The following is a 24,467-nucleotide window of genomic DNA, read 5'->3' on the forward strand; positions in this document are numbered from 1 at the left end:
ATACAGAAAATATTGACTTGGTTTGGAGCAATAAAGTTTTCACCTTAAAAAAAAGGTTAATCATTTCATTAAAAAAAAAAATCCAAATCTCATTGTTATAAATATAGATATTTAATTATTCTCTTATCTCTCTGAGTGAATCCTATGTATAAAAAATGCGTTGATGTGGGTTTGAGTAGCTCATAAAGGCTCCTCTAGAAAAGGGAGAACTTAGCTTGTGATCTATTTTCAACATGACTTAAACAGACAAAGAAAAAGCTGGAGAGAAAGCGTGAATAAACCAGCGTCGACGCTTTTACTGGAGTAATTTATGGGAAAAGAAGTGAAATCCAGGAACACATCATCATCATCATCATCATCATCATCATCATCTCTGCAACTTTTCTTCCTCTTTCGCTCTGACAAACGGGAGTGGGGGAAGGGAAAGGGGGAGGGAGGGGAGAGGAGAAACGACGACGTCAGACGGTAGGTGGGATGGCTTTGTGTCGTGTGAGGGAGAAGCGAAGAGGAGAGGAGCGTCCCGAAGAAAGGGGAAGACTCCGTGAATGAGCGTCTGGAAAAGCCGTGCTAACCCCGGGAAGAGAAGCAGCGTTTCAAAAACGGAGGACAGCTTCTCCTCTGGCGTCTTGCGGAAACATCCACGCTCTGACTTCCAGTAAGTAGAAGAAGAAGAAAAAGGCAACAAGCAAACACGATGTAGCTGTTTTTTAGTCGGCACTGCTTTTTACACATCTCCTGTATGAGTGGCAGATAGGGATCCTGTTGCTGAAAATGTCATTAATGAAACTACTGTTCTTGGTTTGATTTCTTGATCAGAATAATGTTCTTCTGACGGTCAGTAATATCTGACCGCTTTTCTCAGGATCACGCTTTTAATTTCAGTGTTTCTTAGGCAGCAGATGAAGTTCATTGCAAACAGGGATCATGCTGAAGCAGCCACCTGAGGACAGTTTGAATGGTGATATTTGAACATTGTCGGGGGGAATGTGTATTAGGAGAAGAAGAAGATTAGGCTACTTATTCAAACAGAAAGTGACATATCTACATTTGCAGCCGGCTGCACCACTGTCTGTGTTTAGGTACAACATCTGGTAACACTTGGACCTCACAGCACAGTGCCTATCACTGAAATCCCCTTCCACCAGGAAGCCTATCATACGCCACTGTGTTTTCATTTCTTAATATGTCTTTCGCACATGTCCACACAGCAGCCTCTCTTTTCCACCACAACCCCATGTCCTTGAACGTGCAGGGAGGAGGTCCATCTGTGTGAGAGCCACCCATGGAGCGCTCTGCCTGACACACACTGCGCTGAGAGGGGAAGTGGTACAACATCATAAACTAAACAAAACCAGGGAAATCTTCTGTGTTTATTCTAGCTGAGTTCAAGGACAAACTAAAGTACAATGATGAGAGCAGGGAATCAGTGCGATCTTGGCTTTTCACCGTCAGGCTTAACAAAAGAGTTATCTACCCTCAAAAACTTTCGCACTGTTACAAATCTACTTTTCTAATCTTTAACAAATTCTATGAGGTATTTCATCATGCAGCTGTGCAGTAATTTTTTGATTGCCTGAGCCTGCCTGCTTTTCCTAGAATGAATTTTGACAATCCCCTGGGAACAAGTGCAAACTTGTTATGTGTCATTGGATGGAGAAATGTGATACTGAGCATTTTTACAGTGGTGAGAAACAAGTTTAGCTGCTTAGTAAAAGCAAACTGTCTTGTGGCTGCATGTGATTTTGATGAACTGGACGGCAGAGAATTCGGTCATTTCACCCTGTGCGTGTTGCATGTGACTTTTGAACATCAGCAGAAGGTGAATAGTCTCGGTGGAAGTTCAGTGGTAGAAAACAGTAAACCACATAGAAGATATTAAAGAACCACAGACATGCTTGTTTGTATTTTGTGATGACGTTATTCCATCAACTACAGGTTGTGTGCCCTGTGTACATTGTTGCTTACCAGACGTTGTTGGATGGATTCTCTACAACTCTAGGAAATCACTGTCATTTAATTCAGTCATGATGCGTTTCTTTAATATTCTTATAGGTGCATTTTTGGATTCATAGACATCTGAATCTCCTGTAATGCAACTCAATACCATCTTTCATCAGATCCTCCATGTTTGGTAAATAGCATTGTCTTTCAAACTCCTTGCACCCAGTTTGTAAAAGAGGCTTTCTGTTTTTAGTCTCTAGGGTTGTTTCTTCAGACTTTACACAACTGTGTTCACAGGCTGAGTAGTGCAAGTAAATTGATCTTCAATTGTAAAATCATGTGTAAAATGTCCCTTAAATCCATTTTATTGCTTATTGTTAGTGTCTTACTTGTAATTTTCTGTCAACAGTCTGTGAACAGTGCTCATCAGTGACTGCATGATATTTTGTACCCACTCACTGTATTACCATTCTGTGGTTACAGAGCGTTGACACAGTTGTTATGATGGATTGTAGGGGAATTAATGGAAACCAGTTGAACTCTTAACCAGTCCAAAACATGATGTAATATATGAGGCAATATTAAGTATAAGCAACTATTAGTTATTAGGTAACATGAAATCCTTCAAACATTATTATAAAAGAGAAAGTGCAGAGTTCTTAAGAAAATCAAGGAAAGAAAAGTTTGTGTGTGCATCCATCATCTTTTTAGAAACAAAAGAGAGAGAAGAAGAAGTGAGGAGGGAGTGGAGCGGGTCCTTGTCATGCCTGTCTTTGTGTAGGTGAAATGTGAGGGTCACTGAGGGGCTTTGTGCATCAGAAACTGTGGGGCCACTACAAAGTCTGTGTAGGGAGTGAGGGGCCGGGGGTTGTTGCACAGACTGAATAGGTTAGGGGCCACAGTGGCCCTGTCTTTGGGAATGAAGGAGTGCATTCTGGGCCAACGGTGGCATGTCTGAGAGCTCAAGAGTGAGTGAGGGGGCCGGTGTCGGCACGTCTTTGTGCAGCTTTTGTTGAGCCAGATGAAGAGCGTTGATTTTATTCAGGTTTTTTGGGCATGCACACACACACACACACGCATGCACACGCACACACACGCACACACACATGCACACAAACGAGCCTGGCTGATACTTTTCTCCGGGGAAGTCATGCGTTTTTATGCAATTAAAGCCTGGATGAGTGAGCACAGGCTGGCACCTTTCACAATTTATGAGTGTGTATTTGTTTTCTTGTTTTTGCGTCAGTAATGTGGGCTGTATTGGTTTAGCATGCTGTTGAGGGGCTTTTCACTGACTTGCTGTTTACACTTTGGGGCCTCTTATTTTCACCAAAAAACCCCAGCCCCCCCTCCCAGTTGTGTTTGAAAGCTAGGACTGCTGCCATCTCTTCACTCTTCATGCACAGTTGGGGAATAATGTTTAATGGCTTGAATTGTTTTATAGTGCTTAATCTGGTTCTGTAAAATAAATCTAAACTCACTCTGCAGCACTAAACATGCATTTGATGGTGGCCATCGCTCACTGCTGGCTGACGTTATGAGACACAAGTTGTGGTAAATGCCGATCCATGGGAAACATTTTCTCCTCTTGAAGCTCTTCTATTCACTGTTTATGGAAGGCGACAAAGGCAGTGGCTCACATGGTTATGGTTAGCAGGGAAAAGTTGTTGAAGAGAGCTGTTTGGATTGTTTCACAACATCTGAGAGCACTGACAAGGCTTCATGTAAACCAAAGAAAACTGAACTTGTCTTTGTGCTTCTTCTCTTTGTGCTCTCTGGTGTCCCTGCATTTAATATGATGCACACTGTGAAAGCAGGTGGATGTTTGCCTCCCTGAGGCTACAGGTTTAGGTGTGACAATCAAAGGGAGCCATAATGTATAACTCATTAGTGTAGTGTGAAAGTTGTCTCATCTGTTTTCTGTTTAAGAGGCTTTGTTGTCTCTCAGCCTCTGACGGTAGCCATGGTTTGGGTTTCACAAGTTCGCAAATCTGCTGTTCTTTATCTTGCTGGGGGCAAACAAATGAGCTGTGATGAAAATTTACGAGTCAACGCTGCAGGCATGGGTGTCTCTATGTTGCAGCTTGCCTGCTGTTCGTACGTCACGTGCTCTGCCACGTCTTGATGAGCCACTGACAATGAACCCTTTCCCATGAGGTTAATAGGAAATTGATTGGGAAATTGAGGCTGTAATATTTTTCTAACGTGTGGGTGGTGTATGTTCAGTATTCAAGCTACATTGCCTCATTCTCCCTCACTTCACCTACAGCTCAGCTGCTTGCATTCTTTTATGAAAGAGGGATATGTTTGGTCCTGCCCTCCTCTGACTGGTATCATTCTAGTTTCATATCTCTCTCCCTCTCTTAATTTTCCTGTTTCTTGGAGATACAGAGGGAAATTAGACCCTCATCAGTGGCCTGTGATCTGATCACTGTCCACATCTTGTTTGAGTAGCTGTGTAACCCTGGAAATGGGGAAACGGCCTCTTATGTGGTTTTGGTTTGAGGGTCTTCCTCCTTGCTGGTCCAGATGCGTGACCAGACCAGACCAGACCAGGCGCAGCAGCTTAGGGAACAGATTGCCTTGGTTTGAGGTTTCTGGTTCAGGATCTGTGAGTTAAGAAAAATGAGCTAATGGAGTCCTTTGCAGCCCAGATCAGCTGGAAGGGGGAGGTGATCATGTGATCTGGGTGGGTGATCCACCAGCTTAAATACCCTTTTCTAAACTGGGACCAGCTCACACCCATCATAAAGAAACTAAAGCATTCTGCATCACCTCTCACAATTTTTAATTCATGTCCATGAATGGAATTGTTTTTTGCAAACTGTTAGCTGACAGCTAACCTCCCCTTCATAGAACAATCTGGGTCAACTGTGCTTTTAGATCTCTCAACCACCCACCTTCAGTCCTCACTCACTGTCACCCTCCCAAACAGACTACAGTGGCCAGCACTCATTACCTCAGCACCTTGGCATGCTACCAGCGCCTCTGCTGATATCTCAGACCAATTACTCTAGATTTACTACTCAGCGGCCTCCTCTAACTAACGGCCGACTGACTGACCCACATACTGTCTGCCTCGTATCCACCGCTTTGTCTGGGGCTTTGAAAAGGCTCTGACTCAAACTGATGTTACGCTTCATTAGCAGAAATTTTATTGACCATACAGGCTACTTGGCCAACAGGTTTTCACAGCCAAAGTCGTAGTCCACATGGCTGGCTGTTGGCTCATGCGCTGTATTTTTTGTAAATTCCAACGAGAGAAAGTTTGTCTCATAGCAGCAGGGAGAATGTTCATGTTGGCTCGCCGGATGAAGGATTGGAAAACTGTGTGTAAGTTGGCTTCAGGCCCTCATTACATGCGTATAATCCCATGTGGCAAGTTTGGTTTCTGTCAGGACAGGAGAGCAGTGTGGGAATGAGCAGGTCCAGATTAGATGCAGAACCACATTACTGCTGAGCAGCTTTCATCTTGTAGCATATCTGCTGTATCATCAGTCGAAATCGACGTCACAGAGGAGTCATGAAAGAAGCATATGACTCCATGATCTGTCAGTTTCGGTGATGATACATATCTATGACAGTGACTCCACAGGCACATGGAGAGCTGCAGAAACAAAGATCTGACAGTTTGAAGATACACATCTATCAAAAGCAACTGGGAGGCAGAGACCTCTCACCCACAGCGTCTCGATCGCCGGGGTATGAATAAGTCATAAATCTGAGTGTCTGTGATGTGCCATGAAGTGTAAAATACTCCTCCCTCCACACTCACATAAACACAGAGAAAATCTTGACCTTGCCAAGGCAATGTTGTTCAAACACTTTCCCAGAAGTCTGCCCAACAACCAGCAAACAAGCAGAAAGTATTCATCAGTTGCAGGATGTAGTGACCTTTCTGCTCGCTTAATGACTCTGCAGCACACACACACACATACCTGCATAGACAGGACGTTCAAGCAGGCAACCACACACACACACACACACACATACCTGCATAGACAGGACGTTCAAGCAGGCAACCACACACACACACACACATGCAAATCACTACAGGTTGCGGTTAGAATCTCAGATTTGTAAATTTTCTAATGGCTGCCAAAGATGTTTATCTGTAACCCTTAAACTTAAATTATCAAAAATGGTGAGGAAGCCCTACTAGACACTTCCTCTAAGTAATCTGTTCTTTACCTCACAAGAAAAAGTCTCCCTCAAGTTTTTTCTCCCTCTGAGGGCAGTCTTTAGTGACACTACGGAGCGTCATGATGAGGTATGAGTGAATACATTTTCTGTAAGTGCTGGTGCCTCGACGAGGTATGTTGAGGCTCCATCCCTGTAGTTTAAAGAGGCAGAGCTGCTAATTTGTGGGCGTTGTAGTCTTAACAGACAGCACCATGCCTGGGCCTGGATGGACTATAATCGGCTGCAAACTGAAGACTCAAGAGAAACTAAAACTGTAGCCTGGGTGACTGAAAACTAAAAGTTGTACAAACAAACACACATACAGTATATACATGTATATATAGATCCACATTTACATCATTTATTCAGGATGCAAACCCATTTTAAACCCAACATTTTATTGTATTGTAGTGCCTGCTATAAATAGTGCTAAAACACTGTCTGTGTGAAAGCATTGTAACTTCTGGAGAATGGAAACTGATAACAATAAGGAGTGTGAGGTCTGGAATAAACTCAAGCACCATAATAGAATAGGGCACTCCCCAAACCGTCCTGAAACACATAAACACACTTCAAACACCTGATTATATTCTCCCTATAACTATAACTCGCTGGAATCACAAATCTAAAAATGTTTCTTCAGACATTCCTTTCATACTTTTTGTGTAAACGTGAGTGAGGGACGACGGTTTAGATTGAAAGACGATAACCCAACAGATCTTCTCAATGTGTGACTGTGCCTCAGAGGCTGTTGGACGGACACTGATGCTTCCTGTTTGCTTCCTGTTTATGTCTGCCATTTCCTTTTTGGCTGATAATGAATAGTAACGTTGCTGCAGCTTCTTTATTCTGTTGATATAACTTCACTCAGATCAGTTGTAACTGGAATGCACTCCCTCAGTGTATCAAGGTGGGCTTATGTGTAGACCGTGTGTTTTGGCTGAGGGGTTAGGATGTAATATGGTTGAATGGTAGAATGAGAATAAAGCTAACTTTCTGTGGAGATGTGCTCCTGAAATTCTGCAGTAGATGGAATAAGATGAAATTGAATGCTACAGATAGGCATCACTGTCAAACTCGAGACAAAACAAGCTGTGCACAAATCTTCACACCGAAAAAAAACTGTCATAACTGCAGCAGAACTACTCGAAAACAAAAACTGCAAACTGCAGACATCCAGAAATCCCGCTGAACTGAATCACCCTGCATCTTAACTGTTTCAAATCTCATACCTGCTCCTCAGATGTTGTCATGCCTGTGACTTTGTTATCATGACCTAATTCTGCTGGTTTGTAGTTGACCTGATCATCAGATGAATCAGTAGGCTAAGCCTTTTTAGCTGCATGAGATAATACTTATTTTGTAGCCTGGGAAATGTCTGAAGTGTTTTGCCTTGAACTGACTCAGATCATATCAGACAATATACTGTACAACATCAGTGTTCATTCTTTGCAGATGTGGAGGGATGATTTACCACCCTAAATGGAGGCTGGCGGGGATGTTATGTGTAACCTAATACCGCACTTATTCCCCTCAGGGCATCAGAGTGACTTAATGAATGTTTTGGTGCTGAATCTTTCATCGCCTCCAGAGTGACACATCCCGCAAGAATTAGAGCGATAATTTGATAGAACAGCCCACTCTCATCAGTTTAACAAGGCACCCTTTCCATTTATGTGAAAGTTATGAATTTATTAGACTGAGGCAAAGCCTGATTTATAGTTCTTCTCATAACTGGTACAGACTGGAGACATTTTTAAAGCTTCACTTCACCCCAAATACAAAAAACTTGCTTCTCGCTTATCACAGATTTCGAGATGCTAGTTTCTGAGATTTCTGCACCCAGCCTAGTACATTGGAGGGGACATAAATTTAGTTGATATTGCTCGCAGAATTGAAGAATTATATTTAGATAATCTCATCAGCACCTTGACTTTCTAGAAAATGGGTCCTGTTATTCTGGATAATCCACAAAACTCACTGTCAACAGTTCAAAGGGACTATTTCTTCATCAGAAAGAAGCGCTCAAGAACCAGAACACTGGAATGACACTGAATTTTATAAGATATATTTTCTAACGGCCTGTCTCCAGTAATCGCTGCCCACATCTCTGATTTGCTCAGCAGTTCAAATGTCTTTAGGTCTTGTGTTGTGCTCATTGATGGCTACAGTATTTAGTATTTAGTTGGGGAAACAATCAAACAAACAGAGCTTTGTAGGTGGGACTTCATCTTCCTATGCCACAGCCAGAGAGATAAATGAAATCCATGAAAAAATAGTGACAGAAATGGAAACAAAAATGACGAAAATAGCAATAACAATAAGAAATCAGGTAAACTGTATAGATTATATGAAGTTGGCTTACAGAAGTTAATCACCAGACCTCTACCACAGCTTCTGTGTTGACTAAAAATGATCCTGGTGTGACGGATTCGTTAACTGCCGTTAAATTTTTAGGGCAATAATTGCCTCAGAATTTCAGAGACTGATATCTCATATCTCTGTCTGGGCAAATAAAACTAACACCATCTGCATGGCTAGATACAGACAGAGATGAATTAGAAATAGTTTTTGTAATTTGGTTGAATAGACCCTTTAAACTTCTTGCAGACTTGGAAATGTCAAGACTCATCCTGGCTGCACTAGTGAATAAGATTCACCAACGCAGCGGAGACGACCATGCTGCATCTAAACCAGACCCCACATATTTTCCTGTGTGTGTCATAACGCTGGATCATGACATCAGAAGGTCTCTGAGAAACCTCACATGAGACCACGGCTGTGTTGAGGCCAGTGTGGCCATGGCAACCAAATCATAACATAGCAACAATATCACAATCACTTTGATTGGGACAGACTATCACTCAAAAATACAATTGAACACTGACACACACACATACACACACACACACACACACACACACACACACACACACACACACACACACACACACACACACAACACACACACACACACACACACACACACACACACACACACAGCCACACACACACACACGATTGAGACTGTGAAAATATCATCTGTTAGGAATTTGTAATTAAGTTTTGATTGCTGTTGGATAATGAACAAAGAAAATCGATTTCTTGCTGCGGCATCACAAAATAACATAATAAAATGATACAATAAAAGCCAATAACCACTGCCTCTGATTTATTACATGTTTTCAGACTGTAATCTAGATAGTGAACCCAGTGATGGAGATCCAGTCATGTGTGTACTTGCCACAGCAGTCAGGATTTGGCATGCGGTACTGTATGTTACTGAGAAATGCGGCATGGCGTAACAGAGCTCTGCACTGACCTGTGTTGACAGCTGCTCAGCGGCAGAACACACATGGCTCCTGTCATTTCGCAGATAAAAATCAAACGCACAAAGACCCAGTAGTCATGACTAAAATGACAACGGTAGAAACTCTGTCGTCGCCAGCAGTTCTGTGTGGGTGTGATACACCATGGCTGTTTCAACAGACATCTTGAAGTGTTGCTCAAGGTTGCACTCACTCACAGCTGGCTAGTAGTGATTGTGAAGTAGCACTCTGTGGGAAAATCTTGGATGAGGATGGGTTTGTTTGATGACCGTGGTAAAATTTGGGAATCCTGTGGGGTGTCCAGCAAACACAAGGGAGTTCGATGATTCATAGTGGATAGGAAATGAGTGTGGTGATCCTTATTTCTCCCCCTTACCCCCTCGCATGTATCACTTACTCCCACTTATGTAAACAGATTCTGTGCGTCTCTGACCCTCATGTGTCTCTGTGTTTGTAGGTGTGCTTTTCGGGTGGTACCATGGCTGAGGGAAGCTGCTTTGGTGCGTTGTAGCCGTTTGCCTCAAAGAGGAAGAGGGTAAAGCAAAGAAGAAAGAATTGTGAGAGGAGGAGGGAAAACATCTGCCCAGAGAGGATAAGATCAGCAGCCCATCTGGATCTGAACAGGGAACCTACTGGACCTTTCTCTTTGTAAGGAAAGGAATTTGAACTCCTCGCGATCAAAGCTTCAACAGGCTTCAAGACTTTTTTTTTTTTTTTTTTTTTTTTTTAAATCATTGGTTGTTACTGTCTCAGAAAAATTTAACGCCATGTGCCATGTCATTGTAACATGCCGCTCCATGCTCTGGACACTGCTCAGTATTGTAGTGGCCTTTGCTGAGCTCATTGCCTTCATGAGCCCGGATTGGTTGCTGGGATACCCCCGGTCAGCCCCCAGTGTGACTGGGGCGAGTGTGGGCTCCGGGGAGTACCGGCCGTCTCTCGGCCTCTATAGCCGCTGCCTTCGTGTCGGGTCCCGGGGACAGGGGATCAGCTGTGGGCCCTACGCAGGGACATTTGGAGAAGTGGCCAGTGGCTTCTGGAAGGCTGCCATGTTGTTTCTGGCAGCAGGGACATTGGTGCTAGGGTGTGTGGCCTGTATCTCCATCTTTAGCCTGTGTTTTCAGAGCATCCTGAAGAAGAGCATATTCAACATCTGCGGACTGCTCCAGGCTATCGCAGGTGAGACACGTCTCTCTGTCTGAGTAGATAAAGGTGTTCAGTTATTATGTCTGTGGCAGAAAAAGTAGTCCCAGATCTTCCACACAAATTGTGCTCTTGCTTATTAATTTCATTCAGACTGGATCATATTTTACTTGTACGTACTTTACCTTTTATTCAATATTGTACATTAGAGTAAAAACATGGGAAAAGAGTGAGAGAGATGACATGTAACAAACCGACCACTAGACCAAGAGGATACCCCAAAGTATGCCAGTATATATTAATAGTATATATTGTATACAACTTACTCATAAAACTTGAATTCAAATGATATGAATGTGATTCAATTATCTAGTTATTATTTTCTAAGATACCTTAATGTTAGACGTTGAATGCCTGTCTGCGTATTATAATGCGACTGAACCAAAGTAAATAAAGAAACTTGCTTGTGAACATAACGCGGACAAACAAGGTGAAGAGCTACTAGGATTTCTGCCATAGAGGTACGAAAACTGACAAAAATGATCAAATATTTTGAAAATGTTTTTTTCATTGCCACTCTTCCTAAAAAAAAGTTTACAGTTGAAAAGGAAGGAAGTTCCCATTGACTTTGCCTGCTCTAAGCTGTATGTTCACTGTGCTCAGAAAAAGGAAGAGCAAACCTCACCTGCTACCAAGATAATTCTAATAACCTGGGATCTGTGACATATGGTCTATAGTGGTTAAACATCTATGCAAGCATATTACTGTATGTTTTATTATCATGCCGTAACCTTTACGGAATTTCAGCATAGCATTTGATTTTACAAGGTGAAACATCTGAGTTTACAAGTTGGCAACATCTAGTGGCGTTCCATTGCACTTTTCCTAGTTGAAGGTTGGATAGTCCAACCAAGTCAACAATGCGTTCCCACGGGTGCGTTTGGCTCATCAGGCCTGTCGAGAAGGTAATCTATCATTACGTGAAATCACTGTAGGGGGGGGTTCAAGTGGGGCCTTTCCTCTGATCACAAATCAAATGCTTGTTAGCTGAATCATAGATGTATTCTTCACCAGAACTGAGTCACCATGTTTCCAGCTGCACTGTGATCTGTGTGATCTGTTTGTATTCTCATACCCGATGTTTACGTGTACGTGACTAAAACCCTTGTCTCATCGTCTGCTCTCCCCTCCAGGCCTGTTGCTGATGGTGGGCCTCATGCTGTACCCTGCCGGTTGGGGTTCAGACAAGGTGATCAGCTACTGTGGCACCGAGGCCTCGCCCTTTAGGCCGTCTATGTGTTCACTGGGCTGGGCGTTCTACGCTGCGATCGGTGGGACGCTGGCAACCTTCCTGTGTGCGGTTCTGTCCGCGCAGGCTGAGATCGCCACCTCTAGTGATAAGGTTCAGGAGGAGATTGAGGAGGGGAAGAGTCTGATATGCCTGCTCTGAACCTTGGGAAATCATCCTTGGTGTCATCCCTCTCATACGGACACCTGGAGGGAAGACAGACATTTCTCTGAGTGATTTTCTTCATGATATAGTGAATAAAATCAGCTGATTTTTGAAAAGATAGATTTTAATCTTTAGGCATGGTGTTTTCCTCTGATACTGAAACCTACCTTAGTGTATAGAACATTACCCATACACTTATTCAGTGTTTTTTTTTTTTTTTACCAAGATACTGTTTATTTTTGTAATAATTCTTGCTTTAAACAAACCACTGTACTGGAGTAATAGAGAGATTAGTGTCATTGTGGACAGTTTAAACCCTGCCAGTAAAACAGTGTGTATGTTTGTAACGTCATTATAATGTTCATTCACACGCTTCACCTGCAAACCACATCAAACCACTGATTACTAGCAGATGTGCCCACTAAAACACGTAACTGTGTGTCTGTGTGTGTCTGTCTGTGTGTGTGTGTGTGTGTGTGTGTGTGTGTGTGTGTGTGAGAGAGACATTAACTATTAGGATTAGATTAGATGTCCATGTGCTCTGATTCTGTGGCCCAGTAGGACAGTGAAGACTCCCTTGTTAACTTTAGACGTGCCACTTAAGGGATTGTTCCCTTCAAAGGGAGTTCCTTTTGTTAAATGGATTGTTTGTGGGTCTATTGCAGCTTAATAACTGGCAGAGCATGTGCAGAGAAAGAACAGAGACTTGCCATGTGTTTCACTGTGCTGAGCTTTCATGAGGGGATGTTTGCTCACAGCGAGATAAAGTGGACTGCTCCATAGCTTATCATTATGACGAGAGGAGAACCAAACAGTCAAGATCTGGCTTTGTAAACCAGCCCAACACACAAAGTAGTAGTTGGGAATTCAAAAAGCTGTTGTTGAATATTTGGTAGACAAAGGCAAAAACTCCCAAGTTGCCACGTCAGTGTGTTGTAGACATTCTTCAAAGCTGATTAAGGCAGACCGTCTTAGTTTGGTAGTTTCCCTTTCCTAAATAGCACCCATTAGTGTCTTTTGCACTTAATTCACTTCACATTGCTACATAAGTCGCTGTAAATCTAAAATGATTCATGTGATGCTGTGCTTTTATTCATTGTAGATAAGATGTGCAATAATTCAACTATAGTGTGTCTGATGTGAGAGTGAGTGGACTGAGAGGATGAGGCTGAAGAGTGAAATCATGAGATGGATTTGTATCAAAAAGCATTCCTAGTCTGTCTGTGCTTAAATTAATATGTAGACTGTCCGCTGTTTTTGTTACATTAACAAAAGAGTAACAGCATCTGCGGCTCGTTGTGTGATGCTGCATGTATGAAAGGTTGATATGTGTGAATAGAGGTCTGTTCTTTCTGCTCAAATAAACCAGGCCCTCATTAGTAAAGGTATGTATGATAAATGTGTATATTATTTTCTATTACTATTACTTACTATTTCCTGGTACATCCCAACTTGCTGAGGAAACACTGACACCTAGAGGTGGAATGTAAACAACACAGAACCGAGGTTTATACCAGTGTTTCCCAGCAAGCGTCTCAAGATAGATTTTAGATGTTGTTATTCATCAATCCTCTTACTGTTTAAATTTAAGAGTTTAACCAGTGGACATCAACATTTTGGTTGAAATGCTTGCAGTTCCTATATGTATGCGAGGGGTCATGAGTAGACATTGCCTCATTTGAAATGGTGACAAGCCGTAAATGTTTAAACCACTGATCCTAATAGAATATCTGGTAAAAACTTTGACTAAAAAAAGGAAAAATGACAAGCCTTCACTTTTCTTTTCTTTTTTTTTTTTTTTTTTTACAATTAATTTACACAAACAAAAGGCAGATAAAATGAATGGTTTCCTTAAAGTCAGTCCACAAATATTTCTTTCAAATTTTATTTCATGTTAATACCATAAATATACAAAACTCAAACTATTTCACATGCGACAAAGGCCAGACAAGAGTGCATTACGTTTTCTTTTTACACGTGATTGATAATGGGGATCAAATTTTCAACTTTACAAAATATACAAGTGTCCCTTTTGAATGAGTTTCTTCTCTGATTCAGTGAAATAACATGGTCACAGGTCAAAAACACAGTTTTGTGTCAGCAAACTTCAAACACGTCTTCCTGTACTGCAGACCAGCTCTCCAAATACATAAAAAAAATGACCCACTGTGGCATGGCTTCATATAACAACTGCTTCAAACTATAGATACATGGGAATCATGTGGGTTTGTGTAGCAAAGAAAAGTTGTGTAATACATTAAAGTGAAACGTAGTAAGGGAACACATCACAGACCAAGATTTAAAAACAAATCTGTATGGACATTTGGTAGATCTCTCACAGCTTCTCAGGACTTGAAATAACACTTGAGGGAATTTTGTTTTTCTTCCATACCAATCATACACACATCCTCATCTACACAAGCACACCTCTCGCAGGATCAAGTTGCAAAGTCATTGAACACTTTTTTGTTTTTTTAAATTTAGCTGATGCTATGATCATGTCATTACAAAAACCACATAGACACAATACATTATGTAAAATCAAACCAAAACACAACTGAAATGCAAACAACTTAAATTACACCATAAATAAAAACAATGTTTTCCTTTTGCACTACGTTTAACGCAAAAATGAGAAATGTGCAATGGATTTAAAACAAAACATTTCCAAACAAAAACAATACTGCCAAGACGTAGGCTTACTATTTCCTGACTAATTACTGATCTACACCTTGGTAGCACTCACAGGAGTGTTTCATCCACTATAGGGTTCAGTCAACATATTTAAAATAACAGCAGTTCCAGTTGTCAGTCATCTATCTTGCACATCTTCAGACACGCAACACTATGTCAATACGTCGATATTTCACTTCAGCGACAGCAGTCTGTACAACTTAGTGCTGAATAACACTGTTATTTTTGTATATAAATTAATGTATCTTCTTCTATCACAGAAAGTACATCAAGTCCAGTCCTCTCTTATGGGTTAGCTTAATGTTCATTTTGGCTATGAAACTTCTGATGTCAGTAATCCAATACTAACAGGAAAGTCAGTGACTTTTTGTTTTTGACTGTAAAAATGCAAACGGACTGTTAGTCTTTGTGGTATTCACACACGCAGTATCAGTGTTTTTACTATTTTTGTCTATACAGGATAGTCTTGAGAAAAATCATAGCTTTATCACTGTCCAGTTCATCTCCAGTGAGAAAAGGCTGCTCGCTTCTCTCAGTTCTCACTGTGTACGGTATGTGTCCTTTTCAACAGGAGACACGACAGCAGGAGGCCGAGACCGAGCAGCTCTCAGAATCATAGCAGCGTTAGTTTTCAACCAAGTGTGAAAGGGTTACAAAAACAACTGAAGGAGAGCCATGTAGTAGTCTGTTAATGTCATACATACGTAAAAGGAAAATTAGATTATTTCACAAGTGTTTTCCCCTCTTAGTGCACAAGCCCATGAAAGCATCTGACTGAACCTTTTTAAAGTTTGTGCTGAGAACTGGTGACCTACTGACCGGGGGTGTTCAGTGCGTCTTCACAAATAGATCCGAACGTCATCAATCAGTCAAACAGCCACTGGGACATGCAATTACTTTACAGCTCGCTTCTCACAGAAACCGAGGGAAAATGGAGTAGGCAGACGTTCCCCTGAAACAGCTAACCCTGTAGCCTGAGGAAACTCTGACAGTGGACAGAATGACTTCTACCTCGAGTGTGCTAAACATGCATGTCACCGTCATGCTGTCAGATCTTAGTAAGCCACAGAGATGCTGACCCAGCCCACTTTGCCGATCAAAGTAGCACACAGAGAGGGAACAATTCAACTGACAAGTGTCACTGGAGCTCTGTTGGGAGCTGTGGGCAGGTCCTTAAATAAGAACATACAAACATATTCCTATTTATATGAATTAAGTTTTACCATAATGACAATGGTATTGTCTGAGAATAGAAGCACAGATATAGTACAAGGTAAAATTCGCCTTTCAGCTCTCAATGATCAAGCACTGGATTATTTAAAAAAACCAAAAAAAAAAAACCAAGTCAGAGCCACAATTTTCTTAAAGTGAAGTACACATTCACACACAGCCCCAGCCATTCAAACATACAGTATACTGTACTTTCGGTATGTGACCAAGAAAACAGAACTATGTGCAAAACACCATGATCAGATTATCACTTTTCATGACTCTATACTGTATTAACCAGGCAGGAAGCTGTTTGGAGGTCAACACCATGACAGAAATAAGGTATGCTTGAACTTCCATCTCTGCCTGACCTACGATCACCTCAAGGGGACAGAAGAACAGGAAAAGCAAAGGAGGGAGTAAAGAGAGTGTGAGATGAGATCCCGCACTCTCAGAGCACACCTTGAGTCACTAAGTGGGTGTTTCAAGGGATGTGAGCAAACAGTCACCTGACTGAAAAGCAGACAGGGTGGATGTCGGAGAGTTTTTACTGATATATGTTAAGTGAGGATGGACAGCTCTGGTCACTTGTCTGTTACTTACATTACACTTTTTAAGCAAAGTGTAAAGGGCAATCTTAGCATTGCAACATTCATAAATAAAATCAATTTGATCAGAGAACCAGCAGGGCCAGAGCTGTGCATCGCCATCTTCTCAGTGTGTGTGTGTGTGTGTGTGTGTGTGTGTGTGTGTGTGTGTGTGTGTGTGTGTGTGTGTGTGTGTGTGTGTTTGTGTTTGTATGTTTGAGCATGTGTGCATGTACCATACGCATGTGTGTGTGTGTGTGTGTGTGTGTCAGTTTATGGATGAGCTTTGAAGGCCCCACGAGCAGCATTGGACGCAGCATTAGCTGCAGCGTTGGCGGCCGCAGTCTGAACGGTCTTGTTGGACATGACTCCGGTTGCAAACTCCTGCTGAGCCTTCTCAAAACTAGCACCGGTGGTACGATAGAGCGCGTGCACCTGGAAAGAGCGGAAGAGAAAATGAGCTGGAATCAAATTAAGCTATTTAAATCTACCAGGCACAGCAGTGCATGATTCAGCTGGGCAGATATCTCACTTCATACATTTCAGGTACAGTGTATTAAACACAGCAACATGCTGGGAGTACTTTGTGACTATGTTACCTTTTTAAACATAATGAGCGAGCCCACGGACAGCGCAGTGAACAGAGCTGCAATCAGTAACATGATGATGCCCACTGGGATACTGGTGTTCAGGCCAGTTAAAGCTGCGATCCAGCCACTGGCAAAAACAAAACAGTTTACAGTGTGAATTAAATTAAGTGCACTCTCACAGAGGTACAGAATAAGTATAATCACAAAACACTTACCACGTTCCCCAACCAGTGATGCCAATAGTTTGTAGAACATGAACTCCGAACTGACAGATATAGACGAAGAAGAAGACAAAGAAGCGGAATGAACTGTCACTCCTGTTGTGGAGACAGAGAACGAGGTTGTCAGAGATGGCAGTGTGGAGGTAATAAAAGGACTAAAAGGCATTTCTTCAACTCTGTCACTAATTCACCCTGTATTAAATATTAATTCCTCTCTACTTCCCTCAGTCTGTGAAAGTCTGCCTTTATCCATGTCTTTACATGGCACTCTCTTCCAGTGCAGAAAAGATTCTTGGGAATTAGTAAGTGCAGGGTCGGAGATTGAGAGGCCTTCTATAATGCCAAGAAATAACAGCATTTACAAAGTCAACCTCTTTTTGTAGTTTCATACTTGGAGCAGTTACTACTTTTTTTCCTTATGAACACAGGGGTGTGTCTGTTTCTTTGTAATGCTGCAGAAGATAGTGTAATTTTCCATGCATCTGCTCACCTGAAAGCCCCGTAGAGCGGTCTGTACCAGCAGACGAAAGAACAGGGGGTGAACAGCAGAAACCATAGCATGGCCAGGCCAAAATCTACACCACGAGTTGCATCCACACAGAACCAGGCCAGGCAGCCAAACATGTTCACAAAGAGCGTGCCTGCATGAACTGGAAAAGAGACAACAAAATCAAGAGCTTTAGTGTCATCTCAGTACCAGGACACAGTGAAAATATGATTTATGATTAGACAAAATCATTAAAATCTCTAATGTCTTTGTGATAAGAGATCAGACAAATGTGTTTGATCAATGTTATTTGAAGATTCTGAGGTGAGATAAGCTGCAGAGCGTTTGGCTTCTCTAACAATACAATACATGGGTTCGTGTTGAGAACCCACATGTTCTGGGGAGTGTGATAGAGAACTGAAATAAATGGCAACAGGAGGCAATACTGCTCATTTTGGGATGTGACAGATGATCCACTTACACATCCAAAGGTTGTACATGATCTTGACCGTCTTCTGGAACTCTACAGGAATGTCCACTGCAATGTCATGGTAGAAACAAGGGCCAACGGGGAACTTCTCTGGCAGTGGAGGCCAGTTGTTCTTACGCCCTGTATAAACAGAGGCAAAACAGTGTTTGGATGATTAGCCATAGATAGATAGATGGATAGATAGATAGATATATACTTTATTTATCCCCTAGGGGAAATTCATGAATATTTTACTCTGCTGGGAGCTGACATTTATTTCTAGTTTAGTTTATTTGGAAAAATGGGAGAAAGGGACCCAAGGTCACACATAACTGCAAAATGGCATGGACAACAACAAAGCAATAAAGTCCAAGACTTATTTCCAGTTGTTGGACTGCTGAGTGTCTAGGAGGCTGGTAACCCCAACATTTATGGCAGAGATATTATGCAGTTATTTTGAATGGAATCATCCCAATAAGATGATTCATACCAGCATAGAAAAAAACTGAACAAATGACTCTCCTATCAAGTATACGTTTGGTGAATGGACACTGTACACAAGCATTACTCAATTCCCTTAATTTATTTATATTATTAACTAATACTATTTTAAATTTAACCAAAAATTTTAAATACATCAGTGAAGTCCGTACCAAATTGTGAAAGAGAACATAATCAGACAGATAGAATGCTTCAGAGTCAATATTGATGCTTCCATAGAAATAAATGAACATTGTTTCATGTATATGTGAAATGCAGGCCTTTCTCAAAGTGCTTTCCTGTCTGCATTTGTGTTCTTGTGGACTTGTGAAACATCATCAGTCACAGCCGAAGTGCTGCTCCAATTCAAAGTCTGCATCTAGCTGAGCCAGTCCAAATGAACAGAAGTGTTGTAGCTCCATCTGTTTTAATCAGGATACTTTGGGAATTGATTTGAATTGGCTTGAGAGTGGTCAGGTTTCCCAAAATGCCCTATGTGCCAAAGCTATAATATTTGTTCTAGGACCGCTATTATGTTATTTTATTAATTTTTCACATATTTTCAGAAAATAAAGCAACCATGGGATTTTGAATTTGTGGTCAGTATATCCGCATCATGCCTATATGGAATTTTGCTCTGACATTTGTGAGACGTGAGGACCCAACAGGCATTTTGGTGGCAAGCAGCCCGGCCACTGAGATGATTAGCTGGTAAACGTCCGTCATCATCCCATTCTTATCTGGTAATTTACTAATGGTTGAGACGTCTCTGTAGTGGTTTGATATATGACATAATTACTTTTGGAAGAGAAAGTTTGGTCTGTTTGAAGGTACAGTTAAAGTTCATGTTTTTACTGGACAGTTCAACATTGTAGAACAGATCTGCCTCTGTGGACTTTCAGCTTCTTGTATGTTCAGATATCACCATATTTAAATAAAAATCAATATATATAAGTGAAAATAAACATGTGCTGTTATATAGTGATAGTGAAGACATCTACTGTCCCAACTGCGAACTGACTGCTCTGTGTCCCCCCCCGTCCTCACTGGTTTAGACTCAAGTTGGAACTCCTAAGTGGCGGCGTTGAGAAAAGCCTTATGCGACTCAGAAAGTTCTAATGTTCATCACAAATGGAATGCTGAGCCAAATTATGTTGTTGCCATGGTAACACGTCACCTGTCTGAGTCTTATCAACACCGCCATGAAGCTAGCTTTGATTGGTAATGACCACTCAGACTCTGAGGTTAATGTGAGGTAAGTGAGCGTATAAAGTGGATGACTGATGGACTGACTGACTGACTGACTGACTGACTGACTGACCTCCCGCGGCTCCGTGGGACTGTAACTCTCTCTCCCGACGATCAAGCTCTGCTGCTTTCTTCTCCAACTCCTCCTGCCTTCTCAACAACTCAGCCTGAGCACGTGCTTGGTCCTAACACAGACACAGAAATGCTCTTAAAATTCACTACCCAGCATCTGACAGGGGTTATGATATCCAATAAGGTAAGTAATGAAAGATATTTTCCACTCAGGTAAGCTTGGGTGTGTTAGTTTAAGAAGGAGAAAAGAGGTTAGGGTTGGAAAAGCAATCAACTCCTGTTGTCAACTCACTTGTCTTCTCCAGTTAGTACTAAACTAGCTCTAAAATTGTTCTGCAAAGGGAAAGCTACAGGTGGGAAAAAGGCATTAAATGAATTCACACTATTCAAGACAGTGACATGAAGGGGTGCAGGAGACATCAGATGAAAGACAGTACCTCATTGCGCCGCTGTTGGGCCATCAGAGGACAGATGAGTATATGAAGGAAGGACAAGCAAAGACAGAGTCTGCATAGTGTTTTAGTGTTGTGAGTCTAAATGTTGAGAGCATATGTTGTTAACCTAGCCTGGAAAAAATAAAACTAGATGCAATCCCAGGTATATGAGCATGTTTCTTTGTGTAGTACCTGAGTCTGTTGCTGTGAATAAGCCGGCGGCTCTTCTGTGGGCTTCATGATGGCAGGTTGTGTGTTCTGGGAAGGGGCAGGAGTAGATTTGGGGGCATTTCCGGGGGCTGCCTGTAAGCCAGCATAGACATACTATGTTAATATTTGTGCAATCAAAAGACAGACCCTGAATCAACACTGTAATTAGGCCACAGTCATATTTTGTCAGTGAAATCCTCTGTGTCTGAGAGGTGGAGGAAGAGAGAAAGAGGGTAGTGGATAAAATGAGGTCACTGACTCAGAAACACACAAACACATGCATGCACTCTCTCATCAATAGCGATGCTAGTTAAGCTGACCGTTCTGGCGTCTGTGAAGGGGTTATACTCCTCCAGACCACCAGGAGGGGCAGACCGGGTCACCTGCGTCACCGAAGGATCCTACAGGACAGAGAGGGTTTCAGGGGGTAAAAACTACAACCACAAAATCAAAAGTTTAGTTGTTGCTGTTTTTAACCAACCTACAAATTGTATGAAAAAACAGTTAACCACACATTAACTGGGTCTATTAATTCTCATGTTCTGACCAGTTATTGTTGTGCTGACAATAGGTAAGGAATAAACAGAAACCAGGGTGTGCATGCAGCACAATAAAAACATTAATGTTACAAATAAAGTGGTCTTTCTTGATCTTGTGGCCATTTGAAACACTATGAATGGGATCAGGTGCACAGGGAACTGGAAAAGGCCACTAACAACATTCATGCATGACAGGACAGTCTCTCATAGTCTATGGTGGCCCATACATGTGCAATCGAGCTAACAGCCTGCAGCTTAACTCCACCCACTAACAAGCACACCTCTCAAATAGAGGGGCGGGACTCAACAGTTGAATCACCTGCTGAGGTGTAAACTGGCACACTATCGGAAACCTCTGGTCTATGGCAAAAGGTAGGACGGTTTACAAGGGAGAACAAATCCCACTGTACATCATGTATAACTGACTACTGTAGCACAAATAAAGAACCTGTTGTCTGCATCTGGCCTACAATGAATAAGAGGCTAGATGGAAAACAAACAACCATTGTCTTTACTATCAGAGTTTTGAATGTGGAAGTAAATGGTTTACGGTATCACTCCACACTACGGAAAGCAAGAAGTCGATACATCGGTATTAGTGTATATACTTTGCGACGTTCATACGGGCAGTGTATTACATTAATGCAAAGGTAGCTAAATATATACTGGAACACTGCTATGACAATGTACAAATTCAATGTTTAAATGTCATAAGCCTGCGGCCCTGCATTATTTGGAAATAAGTAGACACAATTTAAAATGATGCTAAGAGGTAGCTAGCTGGCTAGCTAGCTAACATCATGTGTATTTGTTCTTAGTTTGCATAATCGTTATTGCAACGTTAAAAACAAACAACCTCAGCAGAAACGTGCTAGAAAATTCTTCGTAGCTTCCTTTACTGCACCAACAGCGATTATTATGCGTGAGTGATGGATAATGTAGATGATGATTAGCTCGGTCCGCTACCTAGCCGTACACCAAGGAAAACCTCTAGCTAGCCGTTAGGCTATTCGCTACGACAGCCAGCAGGGATGCTAACGTAAAACTGGCCTCAATGGGTTTCCTAGCGTACGCTAGCCGGCTAGCTAGCCAAGTTAGCTACCTGAAAGGGGTTGCTGAAGTCCGGGTCTGCGAATGGGTTGCTGTCAAAATCGGACATTGTGTAGCCTTTCTAATAACAGTTTACTAGCTGAAAGAGCTCCCTGATTCTCCAGGGAAGGTTCGGTCCCTTGATTTGACTGCCTCTCTCTGCTGCCCGCAGTCTTCCCCGCCTCCTGCTGATGGAGACCCTTTGCTTAGCAAGCTAGCCAGTAGCAGAAAAATGGCAGGAGAGGATGCGTGATGAACGGCACCATCTACGTCATTGCTTCAGCACCGCGGACAGCATGACGTCTGGACAGGTACAGTACATTTGAACACACCGCTGCAGTGTACAGGGATGAGTTACCTCTGCCTTGTGTTACAATGCAAGTTTGTACTTCACAAAAATCATATTTTTCTATTGAAACATGAACACTGATGATTATATTGCAGTAACAGAAATAAACAACTCATTTAGTCATTCACTTTGAGCCAGGTTAACGTATAAAGAGGCCTGGGGATAAACATTTGGTGTTTGGCCCCTTATAGACCCCCATCCCCCCTTCTCCCATCTTCTGTGAATTGTTAATCCAGCTTCCTTGCCTCTAAATTTCCATTAAGTACAGTGCAAGCAGCAGTACATGGGTGTTACATTATTTACCCAGACACAACAATCAACCAGTGCTCCTATGGTGAAACATTACTACCTGGCCCTGTGTGTTCTGTGTAGGTTGCTAGTGTACTTAGTGCTGCAATAGTTGATAGTAGTGCAAATTCTCTGACACACATACCTTTATGCAAATTGCCAAAAACCAACTGTAACTCCATCAGCCTGAGGAGCTTTTGGAGACCCAGGTTGTATTTTTATTTTAACAAACATGTAATTTCCTCAAATATCCCTCAGGCCTGTTGGCAGAGTGAGGTACAATTACTCAAGTACTGTACAATTTTAAGGTATTTGAATATTTCTGTTTGTATTCTACTGCACACTTGTCCTTCCCTGCATTTCAGAGGGGGCTATTGTACTTTTTACCCCTCTGCGTTTATTCAACAGCTACAGTTACTTTGAAGATTGAGAAATTAGATACTAACTATATGATACTCTTATAAATATGATGCATTGCTTTACATAAGAATGTCAAACGTTATATTAATAATCTGTCACCTGTGTACTTTTTTTTTTTTTTAAACCTTTTTCAACATGTTTAGCTTAAATATGGACTTTTACATGTAATGCAGTACTTTTACTTTTATGTTCTCACAGTTATGATCTCAGTACTTCTTTCACTGTTTCGTGCTTGTACTCTATTTACAGTGGATTAACATTTTTATCTTTGAAAAAGTTGTCAACCCAAATTTATAGCTGCTTACTAATACACTCACCATCTTTGTTTCTCAAACACACTGTGAGAACACACCCTATAAAAAGTTGAAGATCGAAATTTTAATTTAGTGTACACTGAGGGGAATATTTCTACAAATTTTAAACTTTTAAACTAAAACAAAATGGAACACTATTATAATATTGTATTATTATTATTTTCCCAGGTCTGATTTTTACATCATCCCTGTGTTCATTCCTGTACATATATACAGTATGCACACTACACAGCATTTGAGCTCCTGTAGGTCAAATACCACAGCAATCTCCTCCACTTGATGATTATGATGATTATGTTAATGATGATAATGATGATGAGTATAATGATATATGGAAGTGTCTGCTGCTCAGTTGGTTGCTTATGCCTGTGAAAAAGAGCTTGAGAGGCGAACTCAGACTGCCTAATCCGTGATATGTACCAGTGACCCCTTTTATTCAGCAGCAATCCCAGACAATTTACTGGAACTCATTTTATCTCACTTGTCCCAACAAGATGTATCAGACCCCCTTTGAGGTGTGTGTGTGTGTGTGTGTGTGTGTGTGTGTGTGTGTGTGTGTGTGTGTGTGTGTGTGTGTGTGTGTGTGTGTGCTTTTCCACGTTTGCTTTGAGAGTCTGTAAGTTACCCAAAATGCCCACTTGGGGGAGCTATGATCCAGTATGTCTCCTCAACCCGTTTTGCAGAATCCTTTCTCATTTGCCATCAATTTATTCTCATTC

At 41.7% G+C, this 24,467-nt stretch overlaps 2 protein-coding genes across 2 annotated transcripts; one reads left to right on the plus strand and one right to left on the minus strand.

Annotated features, from left to right (window-relative positions):
- The first annotated feature begins 463 nt into the window (after positions 1-463).
- Positions 464-14,452, plus strand: LOC130169247 (LHFPL tetraspan subfamily member 2a protein-like). Its single transcript, XM_056375809.1, has 3 exons — positions 464-655; positions 9,910-10,631; positions 11,789-14,452. Exons 2-3 carry the CDS (start codon positions 10,220-10,222, stop codon positions 12,043-12,045), a joined length of 669 nt encoding a protein of 222 aa, XP_056231784.1. The 5' UTR covers positions 464-655; positions 9,910-10,219; the 3' UTR covers positions 12,046-14,452.
- LOC130169244 (secretory carrier-associated membrane protein 1-like) lies at positions 13,916-22,531 on the minus strand. The gene is made up of 9 exons (XM_056375803.1): positions 22,391-22,531; positions 21,070-21,150; positions 20,732-20,842; positions 20,107-20,218; positions 18,318-18,446; positions 17,840-17,999; positions 17,344-17,445; positions 17,138-17,255; positions 13,916-16,973 (listed from the first exon to the last, which is right to left on the minus strand). Exons 1-9 carry the CDS (start codon positions 22,445-22,447, stop codon positions 16,812-16,814), a joined length of 1,032 nt encoding a protein of 343 aa, XP_056231778.1. The 5' UTR covers positions 22,448-22,531; the 3' UTR covers positions 13,916-16,811.
- Between the last annotated feature and the right edge of the window lie 1,936 nt (positions 22,532-24,467).

This window comes from Seriola aureovittata, chromosome 5 (assembly GCF_021018895.1).
Source record: "Seriola aureovittata isolate HTS-2021-v1 ecotype China chromosome 5, ASM2101889v1, whole genome shotgun sequence".
Lineage (NCBI taxonomy): Eukaryota > Metazoa > Chordata > Actinopteri > Carangiformes > Carangidae > Seriola > Seriola aureovittata.